General features: G+C 47.6%; 1 protein-coding gene across 1 annotated transcript in view; it reads right to left on the minus strand.

Moving 5' to 3' along the window:
• LOC133362177 (adhesion G protein-coupled receptor L3-like) overlaps positions 1-15,080 on the minus strand; it is a gene marked incomplete at its 5' end in the record, with an annotated part of 41,956 nt that overhangs the window by 1,508 nt on the left and 25,368 nt on the right. Inside the window, one exon of the mRNA XM_061581129.1 lies at positions 81-249. Coding sequence (XP_061437113.1) covers positions 81-249 — 169 coding nt within the window. The remainder of the gene's footprint in view (positions 1-80; positions 250-15,080) is intronic.

The raw sequence follows: 15,080 nt of genomic DNA on the forward strand, positions 1-15,080 counted from the left end.
GTCGTAAGCGCGCAAGCAAGCAAGTGAACTTAATATAAAGGATTTAAAAACGGTGCGACGAGAAAAGAGTGGATCGGCACCTTTTTCTGCAGAGCGCAGTGGAAGATGAAGATGAACGTGCCCTGGAAGGAGTTGAAGATGGTGAAGAGGTAGGCCATGACCAGAGTGGCCTTGTCGACGAGGAGGAACCCGAAGGCCCAGGTGACGCCCAGGAGGCAAAGCAGCGCCACCACGCCCAGCGCACAGGACCTGCGCGCACGGGAGGGGGAAACCATAACCACGATCACGACGGCGGCAAAAGTCAGCGCCGTGATAAGTCGAACTTCTTTCGCGCCCTACGTAGACGTCCGTGCTAATCGGAGGTGTGCGATTGGTCGGGACGAGCCTGTCTAGGCGGGGGCTCCCCCCGCAACGGCGTGCGTGCGGTGTAACGGTGTCCCCACGTGGAACAGCGGTGGGTAGTGGGTGTTTTTGGTTGTTGTTGCAAGTAGCCATAACAATTCGAAGAGAAATTGGATACAAATTGAAGAATCTCCCTCTACCCCCGAAAGCTCATCTCCCTCGGCTTCTACGCAAGAGGTTGGTGGGTGCTTCAATCCCGGACCGCGACGACCTCCTGCCTGTTGTGTACATCTGGAGTCTGCGTGTGTTCTCATGCTCTCCTCTCTCTCTCCTCTCTCTCCCCGTGGCGGTCGCGTGGATTACTCTCCTCCGGGATCCTCCGCCACATTTAAAAAATACACGACGTGTCCCCCACACACCCCCCCCTCTCATCGGAATGGAATCGGAAGAAAAAAACGGATGACGTTACGCCTACGTACATCACTGGAAGAGGAATGGTGCAAAGGGCGATCGTCACGATGGGCCCGAGCGAACCTCTGGTCCGCGAGAGCTGGATTGAGCTCATCAAAGCGAAAACCCCAATTTGAAATGACGGTCGCATTTTTGTGCAGGAGTCATTGGCGACCGCGGCTGAGAACCACCAACACTCCAGGGTTCAATCGCGGGTGTCTGGGGACCAGTTGGTGGAACGAAAAGGCGAGGGAGGGCCCTATTGTGAAAAGTGGTCTGGCTGCTGGGGAAACTGCCAGCTTCACCCACCGTGTGTCTCGGCTGAGCCTCACGGGAAATGCGGTCGCTTCAAGTGATGAACCCCTGTTGTATACTAACCCTTCTTCCATAATTGAGATTAATAATATTTGATGATTTTTATATATTATCTTTTTACTTGTTTTTTTTAATGAGTGAAACACACCAAGCGCAGCAAACTGCAAAACACCAGGTGTTGTTAAGTAATGAACCGGAGGAGGGCTAGGATGGCAGAATTTACAACGTTGCTTCAAAGGAAGATAAGGCCTGATGAACGGGCACATGTCACCCGTGCAGGCGGCAGAGACAGTGGGAGTGTCAGCCAGACATAGTTAAGGCAAAAGCCCAATCATCCTGCATGGTTTTAAAGTAACGTCAAAATTCGAAATTCAACAACAGAGTAGGCTAAATTATCGATCCTCGCGCTCGCTCAAACTGGAGACCAGGCTGCGAGCTACATCAATGAACCATTGCCCATTTGCTAATCCAATACTGAATGTTAATATTACTGAAGTCAAAACGAATTCTATGACCTCAGCACATGGGCAAATAATAGGGCAGTGTCGACTCAAAGGCAATGGAAGAAAACAGAGGCGCCTTTGTCTAAATCACAACCACAGAAAGCCAGGAATCATCACTGATTGTGTGTTCAGGAATTCCGAGCTAGTTAGAACACGTGCACAGGGGGGGAGCTGATGTAAACAACCCTGCGCGTCTGGATGTGAGGGGGCCTTTGACCTGAAAGTAAGAATAACACTCCCAGAGCAGAAGGTTGGATGACCACAGTGAGACGAGAATAAGAGTGGTGTATATCTCTCAAGGAGGCAGACCCAGCTGAACAACAAGGCTGCGGGGTCACCAGAAGTTCGCATTCGCCTAGTTAAGACAAAAAGCTCAATTATTCTGTATTGCTATTAAAGTAACGTTAAAGTCGGAATTTAACAACAGGGTAGGCTAAAGTTATCGATATTCACACCCACTCCAATTAAACCAGGCCACAAGTTACGCCTACTGAACCATCACCATTATTAAGTCAATATGAAATGTTATTTCCATACTTCAATACTTTCTATACAATTCGACCCGAAGCATATGACAATCAGAACCTTCCTAAGTCAAAATTGAATCGCACCCAGACAGGAGCGAATAGTCAATATAAGGTTGAAGAGGGAAGGAAATCAAGAGCACGGCGAACTGCAAACGTAAGCAAAAAGCCGGGAACAACACCAGCCCAGCAACAGCGAGTGGGGCTTCGACAGGCCATAAAGTAGAATAATAACTCCCGGGGTCAGGGGACACAAGAAGAAGCAGGCAGACAAAAACCAGAACTGACTCCAAGGTTCAACCGCCCTCACCTACTCAGGGGTGACGGAAATTAATGAGGCCTTGAATTAACGGCAGGCAACAACAACGGCGAGCAGAGATAGGGTGGGGCAAAGACTGCGGGCTATGGAATGCAACTTCGTGTCAGTAAAGCCCTGACAAACAAGTTAAGTTAAAGACATCACAATACATAATATCGCACATAACATCAATGTTAACGCTATTCACCGTAAACTATATTCCGCTTATATAACCATCCAGGCACCAAGGAATACGAATTCCTAGGATCAAGAAACTTACCCCTTAACCTAAGATATCGGAAATAAATTAATAGTAATAAGTATATGCATGAAAGACAAAAGTAAAACTTATGGAAAAGCCAGGATAACGGGATGAATCACCACCAGGTCGAATATAAATACATAATAAAAAAAAAAAACAATGTTAAACCCAGGGTCGGAGAGAAAGGGAGATCCCGGCCGTCTTTGTATCCCCGCAGCGCGGGATAGGAGTGTGTGTACGCTCGGGGAAACACCTACACTTGGGTCGGGAACCACGATGGGAAACGACAGACCTTAGGTTACATACAGAATCATAACTGTGAAATAGTAAGGGACAAATGTTAACTTAAAACTTTTAACCATTTCTTTGTGCGCCGGGTCGGAGAGAGTGTTGCCCCTCCCCCCAGGTTGTGCAACACGAACAAAGACGCCTATGAGACGATTTGTAACGTCTGTGTTTTGGGTTCATGAAGAAGGCCAGACAAGAGATAAATTGCACCCAGACAGAGAGACGACTTCGAGACAATTTGTAACATCTGGTTGTTTGCTCGTGGGTTTTATGGAGGGAGTTGACAACGGAATATACCGTCAGTGATGCACACAAGGACATACGGACACACACATGGACACACCTGCCTACGGACAGATCCTGACACAGCAAAAATCGGAAGCCCCGCCTTGTGGGCGGGATCCAGGGGGATTTTTCAGCATAAAGGAACGGATCCTGAACATTGGAAACCAGTGCGACGGGAGGGTCCACTCAGAAGCTCGACCGGGAGGGTCGACTCAGGAACGAGTGCGACCAGAGCGGGTCCACTCAGGAGTGCGACCAGAGAGTCGACTCAGGAGCGAGGGCGACCAGCGGGTCGACCCAGGAGCGAGCTCGACCGGGAGGGTCGACTCAGGAGCGAGCTGCGACCAGCGGGTCGGCTCGACTCATCTTCAGCTCGTCAATCTCTGCTGCCGCCGGAGATCTCCGCTGCCGCCGGTGGTGAGCGTCGCGACTTGGCGACGATCCAGCGCTGCACGCTACGAGCGAGTTGTGGGCGCCACCTACCGACCGGGTTCCGAACTGCGACAGCGTATCAACAGCCATCCGAGCAATTCACCACGGTGACAGGGGAGCGCCTGATACGTATGACGCGCACCGCCCCCTCACCACACGACCACCAGGCGTCTGTTTGACATAAAGAATCGACTCCGAACACTGACTATTCAAGACAACTCTTACCACTCAAACACACTCGAACCCATAAGTCATCCGTGGCTGGGAAGGCATCACAACGAGACCGAGTGGTGGCCATCCGTCGTATAAGAGTATTCTTAATTTTTATCTTTAATATTTAGTGGGCTGTACTCTTAATCGCATAAATTCCCAACAGATCCATCAATACGAACTGATTCTTGGCACCTCCTTCCGCCGAGCCACGCTCACGTGGGGAGTGGTGGCCCACCGGATCCTTATCAGGTGATCTGGTCCCCAATTAGTAAACTTGGTATAAGATAACGATCTTCGGAAAAGGAGCACCGTCGCAGGCCTTACTCCGAGCCGTTCTGCTGTCAGATAACCTGCCGATGTATCTGTTGAGATTGGTGCCTTTAAGAATAGTAACTGTTTTGATTGTGTTTTTTTTTTTCGCCGTATAATCTTTCAAGTATCCTTCAGTCATAATCGCCGCACGTACTCGCATCCTCTACAGAATATTCAACTGTCCCGTGACCCAAGGTGTTAACAACGTGATAAGGGTTGCGTATGATCAATAAGGAGTGCGGTACTGCGTGAACAATATTGAGTATAATCATTCATTAACGTTAAGGTTTTCTTAGCATAGTATTTGCATGTTTTAACGACTCTCTCTCTCACTAACAACCATCGCGTTATGCGGGATCCATGTGCCGTTGTCAAAGTGAAATCAGACAATCGTTGATGATACTGTATTGATGCCGTGTTGACGTTCCGGGATTGAGAGTTCGCATATTATATCATAGTTAAGGTTGAATTAGTAATAAATTGATTAATACAGAAGTGGTTGTGTGATTCTTTCCTGAAATCTATGCATAAGATCTGCTTCTGCGTTGAGATTTGAACTTGGTGACCTTAATAAACACACTAATACATACTCAGTAAATGTTAAAGCGATAACGGGGTGAACCGGGGTCTGGTTATCATAACGACTTGCGTTATCATAATTACACCCACTCGCATAATTAATACGATTACCTCTCGAATTGACATAATTAAAATGTGCGTAATTACATAAATTAACATATTTCCGGATAATTACACATTTGGCCAAATTTCATTTAATTATTATTATTTCCACTGAATATTCATAACCCACATATACAACATAATAATTTCACCCACGCACGCATACAGCATAACAAATTTTCATACCCAACATATACAACATAATGGGGGCTCGTCTTCCGGGATCTCTCGCAGACAGTTATGCATGAATTCAGGAACGAATCACTGATGTGTTAATCAAAGTGTTGTGAACTAACGTTGCCTTGTGATTGTAAACGGGGGTATACAAACAAAACGCGCTCTGAAGGGAAATACCAGAGTAGCAGAGTATAACGAAGACAGCTGGGCTGAGATTATTTGCTCGAGTTGAACTGACGCATCCTGTGATACAATTGTTTATATGTGCTCTGAAAGGGAATTCTAGAGTAACTCACGACGCACATGAGATGTTAGAATTAAGATACACTCTTAAGTCTATTAACCACACTACATAATAGAGATGGCACAGGATCCACAACATTCTGAGTTTGACACACCAACGCATAACACTGATACAGAGTGGACCTCTGAGGAGGAGATGGAATCTATGGAAAAACAATATCGGGAATTTGTGTTAAAACGTACTGGACGGACTGCTAGCCAGCAGACGGAGCAGAGAGATATATGGGAGGGGAGCCATACAGAAGATGTTAAGGCCCATAGAAGGAAACTACTTAAGGACGTGATGAAATGTGGCAAAGCCAAACGTGACGTAAAAATTGCAGAAATAGCGAGGGTAGACTCGTATCTCCTCGCACAGACAGACAGAGAAAGATTATGGAATGAGGAAAAATTTGAAAGGGAGAGACAAGAGAAACTGTCCTTAATGGTGCAGGTAGAGCGTCTGCACGCCCTCGTGAGAGAGAAAGAATCCGCACTAAATGCACCAGTGAAACACCCAGACGTTGATACACAGGACACATACGGGAGTAACAATTTACCACACTCCGAGCCACGGGGACGTAGCCCAGGGCCAGATCCCACAATGAGTGTGGCTACTATGCAAAGCAATTTTGATAAAGTAACACCCTCGCAAATCGAGGAGAGAGAAGAGGAAATAATAATACAAACGGGAAAACATGAGGCCGACCACCCCAACGTTAGAGAGAGACAAATAATTAACCCTAAGTCATCAGGATACACTGTAATGATAGAGCGGGAAAGGGCGGAGCTGGTGCAAGACGGGAAACATGACATAAACAGAACACCAGGCAGACGCACGCTACGCAAGTATGACCGACATGATGCAGATGACAGAGACAGCTCACCAGAGAAACGCACCTCGCACAAACACGACCAACACGACACACGTAACAAGAGCTCACCAGAGAGACGCACATCACACAAGCATGAGCCATGGGATAAGCAGAAATCACCGAGCCAAATTGACCCACGTAACAGGTGCAAAAGGCACTACAAAAGTGATGTTAAGCAGAGTCATCGTGATGGTGACGGCTCATCTGACAATGACCAACACGACACGGATAACAGGAGCTCACCAGAGAGACGCACATCACACAAGCATGAGCCATGGGATAAGCAGAAATCACCGAGCCAAATTGACCCACGTAACAGGTGCAAAAGGCACTACAAAAGTTATGTTAAGCAGAGCCACCGTGATGGTGACGGCTCATCTAACACTGACTCCTCTGACAATGACCAACACGACATGGGTACCAGAGAGAGCTCACCAGAGGGACGCATGACATGTAAAAATCACCCACGCAAAACCACCCGCACCAAAAATCCCAGAGACAGGAATCCCGATAACCATGAAGCACGAGACAAACATAAATTCAACACCTCACCTAGCAGGCACCACACACGTAGTAGGCAGCATGAAGGTCGAGGACAAAAACACTCACCACATAGACACCGCTCAAGGAGATCACGCACACCAACCCACAAGCACGAATCACAAGACCCACATAAGGAAAACAAGAGACACAAGCAACGGGACAGATACGAATCCTCGGACAGAGGGAGATCACGACACAGACACGGGACACATGACAACAGTGATAGTGGAGACAAGGGTAGCTCAAGGGAGCACTCCTCAGGAACCGACACCACTGATGACGAACAACACACTTTTAACAGTAAGACACTAAAACTAATGGACAAAGCACTCGTGAGAATTCCCTATTTCGATCCACATAACAAAAACAGGGATATCCACACTCACATAACTACAGTAGAACAGGAGGCTAAGATCCGGGGTCTGGGTAAATCAGCAGAAAAGGCATGTTTATTATCAAGGAGCCTACATGAACCCGCCAGACCATGGGTAGCCTCCCTGCCAAATAGGGTGAAGAGTGACTTTAAACAATTGAGCCGAGCAGTAGTTAAGAGATTTGGGGAATACTCCACACTATCCGAAGGATTGAACGCGGCAAAGTTGATGACCCAGCGTGTAGACGAAGACCCACGAGATTATCTCCTACGCCTTAAGAAAGCATATTACGCAGGGGACGTGGACAATGCCCAGGGAGATAAGACAGTCTTAAAAGTGATGTTCTTCCAATCATTGAGACCTGAAATAGTGAGAATAGTAGGAATGATGTTGGACCCCGAGACTGCCTCCCTACGCCAGATTGAAAGCAAGGCCCACACGGCCTGGGTGAACGGACGGAAAACCACTGGCATAGCCAAAACCCACATCGTCACCAGAGATAAAGAATGCCTCGATCTGGAGGGAAGCGAATCTCCAAGGAATAATATTAGCGCCACACGGGGTAGACATGAATTCCCCCAGGAGAGGGCGCCTAACCCAATAGAATCGACACCCGTCCACAACACGCTGAATAACGTTCCACGTGGGGGGAGGAACGAGGCCAGAGGAACTTGGCACCCACAGCCGCCACCACCATGGAATTCAGAAGAGGGCGGAGGCTGGAATTATGGACGAGGAAGAGAGAGTGACGGGCCACACCTACCCCGCGGAGGCCGACGCCCACCAAACCAGTCACCATATCGTCCCCTACTGCCGCCTCCACCAGCAATAGAGCATAGACCACCGTTAGCTAACAGGAATCGATATGCTCACCACATTAGGATGGAAAAAGAGCTCCTAGGGAGTATGAAGACTTCCATGCAAGTAGCGAAGGGAAGAATACCAACTATACCCACACAGGAGGAGGACACACCCAGAGCAAAGGTAGCCCAAGTGAACGTAGAGAAGACAAGAAGCCTCGAAGCAATCACCGAAGTGGTACCAGAGGGAAAAGGGTACCATCTGGGGGAATTGATTCCCGTAGGACCAGTCGGACGAGTCCACGTGGAAGTAATACTGCAAGACACCCTGACCAGCCAAGGCCTTTGTGATACTGGAGCAGAAATATCCATGATATCCAGAGAATTATTTGACGAACTCCAGACTGCCCTCCAGAGGAAGAATGAAACACTACAAGTGATGCCAAGTAAACTTACCTACTCAGGATGTGAAGGGACCCACATGCGACCATTGGGCAAAGTTATGACGAAGTTGACGTTCAACAAAATCAACATGAACCATCCCCTATATGTCGTACAATACCCAGGAAAAGAACTGATTATTGGGATCGAACTGCTGAATCGCCTGAAACCCATTATGAACCTTGAATCCCGACAAATTTGGGCACAGTCAATGCCGGAGCAACAAAGGGACTCAGAAGATGAAGACGTTATGAGAGACTCCACGGGAATCCAAGTGATAACACAAGAGCTCGACGACCTATCAACGACAATCAGGAACGAAGACGAGCTACCCGCAGGAATTCGAATCACTCAGCTAATGACTAACAGACTGAGAGAAGACCGAAAGGAAGCCGACTTAGAGTCAGTATCACCAAATGACCGTCCCCTCATGGAGTATATACTGCCCCCTGGAGGCCAAACCGACGAACTGCAAACTGATGAAGGAGAACACAAGGGCAAGAGCGTATTACCCTCGGATGAAGCCAAGGCAACTCAACCGATAGTAACGCAAAAGGAACTTTCAACTGAGCCGCCCGAAACCACGAAGGCCCTAGATCCAAACCAAGAGAAAAGAGTCCTTACAATAGAAGAACAAATAGAACAACAAATTGAAGCAGCAGACGCCCTAGAGAGCGACACTCAACGAGACGAGCTACGACAACTGCTCCAAAAATACAACTCCCTGTTCTCCAAAGACTCCTATGATTGTGGCAAAACCGACCTACATGTGGTATCCATTCCCACACTGGAGGGAGCACCAGCGGTATACGTGAAGCAATACAAGATTCCACTGGCCGCCTATGAATCGATCCAAGAAACCCTAGAGAACCTACTCAAAAAGAACATAATCCGGGAATGCAACTCGACCTACAACTCACCCATTTGGCCAGTACTAAAACCCACGGGAAAATGGAGACTCACGATCGACTACCGACAACTCAATAAAACAGTTCCCCTATCTCGATGGCCAATGGCAGAAATCGACCACGGTCTCAACCAAATAAAAGGCGCAAAGGTACCCACCACAATGGACCTAGCAAATGGCTTCTGGACCATGCCAGTAAAAGAAACCGATCAATACAAGTTGGCCTTCACCTTCGACGGAATACAGTATACTTGGAATCGCTGCCCGTTCGGATACTCGAACTCACCCGCAGACTTCAACATATTCCTCCACAAGGCGATGGGCGACGCAAAAGAGCGAGGCACCATCGTCTACGTCGACGACATACTAGTCAAGGACTCCTCATGGGAAGAACACCTCGAGAGCCTCCAGCATACCCTCGAGCAGTTAAAGGAAGCAGGCGCAAAGATTTCAATACAAAAGGGACAGTGGGCACGCAAAAGGGTGGACTACCTCGGGCTCCAGGTCGGCACTGAGGGAATGTTACCCCAGACCAAAAGACTTGAAGCCCTCCTTGCACTCAAATCGCCCACCACAGTCACGACCCTTCGGAGCTTCTTAGGGATTTGCAACTACCTTCGACAGTTCGTGGACGACTACGCAGGAATCGTTCGACCCTTAGTTAAACTACTGCAAAAAGACGAACCATGGGAGTGGGGACAGGAACAGGAAGCCGCAGAAAAAGAATTAAAACGACAGATCACAGAGGCATCCTGCCTAGCATACCCAGAGAAAGGGAAAGAATACTACCTGGAGACCGCATACTCAGATCATAGTATCAGCTCGGTACTGTACCAGAGGCAGGAAGCAGAGAAACGAGTTATTGCCTATGCCAGCAAAGCCCTCCGGGGAGTGGAGATGAAGTTCTCCGAGTGTGAGAAGGCGATATTTGGAAACATCTGGGCCATACAACATTTTCGGAACTTGTTGAACGGAGAGAGGATCATCCTGGAAACGAATCATGAATCCATGGCATACCTCAACAGTAAGAAGATTCGAGAGGGCCGCGTAACCAGCAGCCGAATAGCCAGCTGGGCACTGACACTCCAAGGCCTACCAATCACAGTGAAATATGCAAAAAACAAGAAAAGTCCAATGGCCCAAGGTCTTGCCGATTTACATGATTGTACCTTTGACAGCATAGAAGCAGAGGACGAAAAGATACCTCCGGAGGACAACAGGTACCTGCCCTTCAGGAAGGAGACATGTGCCGACCTACCAGTGGTATACATCGATGGATGCTCCAAGATGAAGGCGAACAAGCTTCACGCTGGGTCAGGAGTCATTTGGGAAACTGGCCCACTCGCAGGGATTCAAGAGGGATTTCAGCTGGGACCAAAGTCAAACCAGTATGCAGAGTTGGTCGGGGTACACATCGCTGTCCAGATGGCATCCGATAACCAAATACGGACCATGGTGGTGTGCACTGATTCCAACTACGTACAGCACAGCTTCCTGCACCACCTACCCATATGGAAAAAAAACGAGATGAAGAACCATAGGAATAAACCAATTCGCCATCGAGAACTATTCGAGGCCATAGATAAGATGGTTCAGAACAAGGATATGAAGATATTTTGGAAGAAAGTCAAAGGACACTCCAAGATACCTGGTCAAGAGAAAACTGGGAACGACCAAGCAGATGCTATAGCAAAAGTGGGAAGCCTGGAAGGCACCCCGTGGAAGCTAGAAGACCAAACCGACAGAGACGGACAACAAGAGTCGACGAACCAAGACATCGCCGTGATAGGACTGGTCACAAGAAGTGGGAAGAACCCGGCAGAAGCTGGAACCAGAGCCCAATTGAACAGTGCCCAGCCTTCCGAAGACCTGATCAGAATGCAACAAGAGGACGAAACACTAAAGACACTCGCCGATCATATCCAAGATCCAGCAGGAAAACCAATCACTACTGACAACTTGAATGACAACAAAGAGCTCGAGATCATGCATAGCCAAATCAAAAGGTTCTCAATGCGAAAAGGGCTACTGGTATACACAAACGAAAAAGACGGTCGACCTAGATGGGTAGTCCCCTCTCAATATCGAGAAATAATGTTACAACACGCCCACAATGAACCGTGTAGCGGCCACCGATGCGAGGTGAATACGGGACAGATGCTGCGACAGGTGGCCTATTGGCCAAAAATGGGGGAAGACATACACAAACATGTGTCCAACTGTCTCGTGTGTTGTAAGTACCAGCCAACGACCTCACAGCATAGGGCACCCCTACAGAGGAGGGGAGCAGATTATCCTTGGTCCAACCTACAAATCGACTGGATAGGACCTGTCAACCGATCAACCAAAGGGAACAATTACATGCTAACTGTGACCTGTGCATTCTCTAAATGGACAGAGTGTTTACCAGCACCCAACAACACCGCGGAAACAACCGCTATACTACTGATTAACCAAATATTCAGTAGATGGGGCCTACCGTCAACGATCGATTCAGACAAAGGAAGCCACTTCACAGCCGAGGTCATCACAGAAGTGTGGAAGATGTTGGGAGTAAAAAGACAATTACATGTCGCATACCATCCACAATCCTCAGGACAGGTGGAAAGAGCCAACAGGACCATCGTGAGCCTCCTAAAGAAATATGTGTCTACCACGGGCCGCGACTGGGATACGAAACTACCCCTAGTCTTGATGGCCATGCGAGCCACACCCAACCGAGCTACAGGCAGGACACCCTTCGAGATCATGACAGGGAGGCTAATGACCCTCCCAGTACACCTGTTATATGTCCCAGCGGAGGACGAGACCCCGACGGCAATGACGCCAACTGAATACCTGACGGGACTCAATAGTCACCTACAGAGCACATTCGCTATGGTCAGGGACCAGTTGCAAGTAGAGGCTCAGGGGAGCAAAGCATACTATGACCAAAAAGCCAGCCACGCAGAATACCAGCTAGGAGACCAGGTGTGGTACCTCAATTACGAGAAAAGGAAACAGAAGTGCAGGAAATTCCTGCCCTCCTGGACAGGACCACACGAGGTGGTTGACAAAATGTCCCCAGTCGTATATCAGCTAAAAATCACAAAGACAGGAAGAGAGCAGCAATACAAGTGGGTGCACATCAACCAAATCAAACCGTACCCTGTGCTGGTGGAGCGAGATGAGGAATAAAGGTGGAAAAGGGGGGGGACTAAACTAATGGGCTTATCACACTACAATAATATGTAACATGTTTTCCAGGGAATGGCAGCCCTCCTGCTCACGCTCCTGCTAACGTACCTTGTCAAGCTAGAAGGGAGCCAAGAGCTGATCAAGCCAGGACCAGAATCCGGGGTGATGCTGAGAGACTCCTCCAGCTTCCTAGTAACCGAAACGAAAATAGTAACCCAACAAGTCTATGTCTCCTTGGAACCTGCCTTGGTGGTAAAGAAGCACTTCGGGAAGTTACCACCCCAAGCCACCCAAGCAACCCGAATATGGTATTATGACTTCCTAAGATATAGTGAACAGAATATCGGAACGATCCTGAAGCAATTACAAAGAACCATGATACTTCCCCCCACCACTGTCAACCTAACACGTTCCAAGAGGTCTATCGGCCTGGGAGGGGTCTTTGGAATACTATCCGGTTTTAGCTCCTTAATCACACTAGGAGTATCCATATCCAACGCCGTAAAGATTGGACACCTCACGCAAGGTATCGAGAATTTACAGCTCGATATGCATCAGATCCATCAGCAAATACAACACCAACAAAAGAATCTGGTCGAAATGGGATCCACCCTCCGAGACACCGTGGTTCTCGTAAACCTACATTCTATCATGATTAACTTAACATTCCAAGAATTGAGTTCTGCAATCCGAGGTCTATACGAAGAAGAGAGTATTCGAGAGCCAATTCAGTGGGTGATCCAAGACTTGTTGCGTAGCATCAGCGGCAGCGTCAGTGATCTTATACAAGGACAAATTCCGTCATATCTGGTAACTCCAACACTGATAAAAGATGTGCTACAAGCAGCATCCCCGGAAACAATCAGTCCAACTCAAGTACAAATTGCCTTCAACATGGGTACAGCCACACCCATACATGTGGACCCCCAAACTAGACAGCTGGCGTTTTTGCTAAATTTACCCCTGGTTAAACCCGGAAATGTATTCCGATTGCGGACAGTATTGAACGTGGGTACATGGAATAACGACATTTACTCCAAGATGGAAACTCCCTTAGTGGTGGCCTACCAGGAAGAAGGCCCCCTTAAGTACCTGGTGCCTGACCTAAACCTGTGTCAAATAATGAAAGAGGTTCATTGGCTCTGCCCAGGGGAACCATTTCTGACCAATACAGCGGAACTAATGTGTGGTCTGTCAAACCTAAGCTCCAAGGAAACTTGCAAGTTTAAGCTAAGTAAACCCAAAGAAAGAACCGGAACAGTGGCCATGATAGCTAATGCCCAGTGGTTGATTAGCACCCCTCTAGACACGGCAATTGTTTCCACCGATCAACACTCCATAACCATGGAAGTTCCGATTCCAAGCCACGTCGCACTGGTCACAATACCAAGAGGAACATTCGTACGCATAGGGGACAAGGTATTATATAACCTAGACAAAAGCCTACACCAAGCGGAGGTAGAAATCGTAGACACATTCCGAGGCCACAAGTTTGAGATAAGCAGCACTCTGTCCAACTTGTTGAACAGTAAAGAATTCCATATGGTGAAATTATCCCTCAGCGAATCAGAGATTAACATAACAGATCTTACTTGGGCGACCGAAGTGGCTGGATATCAGCGAAATCAACAGATGGGGATGGGAATCACAGGGGCAACAGGGATGATCATACTAGTCCTGGCTATTCTAACCTTAACATACCGTGTGGCCAAAATGAATGCCGAACTTAAAAGACTAATCGCAGGCACAAGCCACATACCATTCGAGCCCAGGAACAGGGATAGAGCCAAGGCCTGATGATGCCACCCAAGAATAACCGTAGAGACTATCTTTTTAACGATATCTCCTATAACATGTAGTCAATAGAATAACGTTCCCTCCCTTATCGTTTTACCTTCCTTTAGAATTTTTTTTTTCTCTCTTGTCACATATAACCTGTTAAGTTGTGACACGTACGCGCGCGTTGTAAGGAATAGCAGCAAAACTTGAGGACAATCGATGGTTCATGATGGAAGAAGGGTATACATATTTTTAAAAATAACCCGTGGCCATTTGACCACTGGTCATTTTTAAAAGGGCGGAATGTTGTATACTAACCCTTCTTCCATAATTGAGATTAATAATATTTGATGATTTTTATATATTATCTTTTTACTTGTTTTTTTTAATGAGTGAAACACACCAAGCGCAGCAAACTGCAAAACACCAGGTGTTGTTAAGTAATGAACCGGAGGAGGGCTAGGATGGCAGAATTTACAACGTTGCTTCAAAGGAAGATAAGGCCTGATGAACGGGCACATGTCACCCGTGCAGGCGGCAGAGACAGTGGGAGTGTCAGCCAGACATAGTTAAGGCAAAAGCCCAATCATCCTGCATGGTTTTAAAGTAACGTCAAAATTCGAAATTCAACAACAGAGTAGGCTAAATTATCGATCCTCGCGCTCGCTCAAACTGGAGACCAGGCTGCGAGCTACATCAATGAACCATTGCCCATTTGCTAATCCAATACTGAATGTTAATATTACTGAAGTCAAAACGAATTCTATGACCTCAGCACATGGGCAAATAATAGGGCAGTGTCGACTCAAAGGCAATGGAA

Source organism: Lethenteron reissneri, unplaced genomic scaffold (genome assembly GCF_015708825.2).
Source record: "Lethenteron reissneri isolate LAM-NWPU_2019-01 unplaced genomic scaffold, ASM1570882v1 scaffold_1396, whole genome shotgun sequence".
Classification (NCBI taxonomy): Eukaryota; Metazoa; Chordata; class Hyperoartia; order Petromyzontiformes; family Petromyzontidae; genus Lethenteron; species Lethenteron reissneri.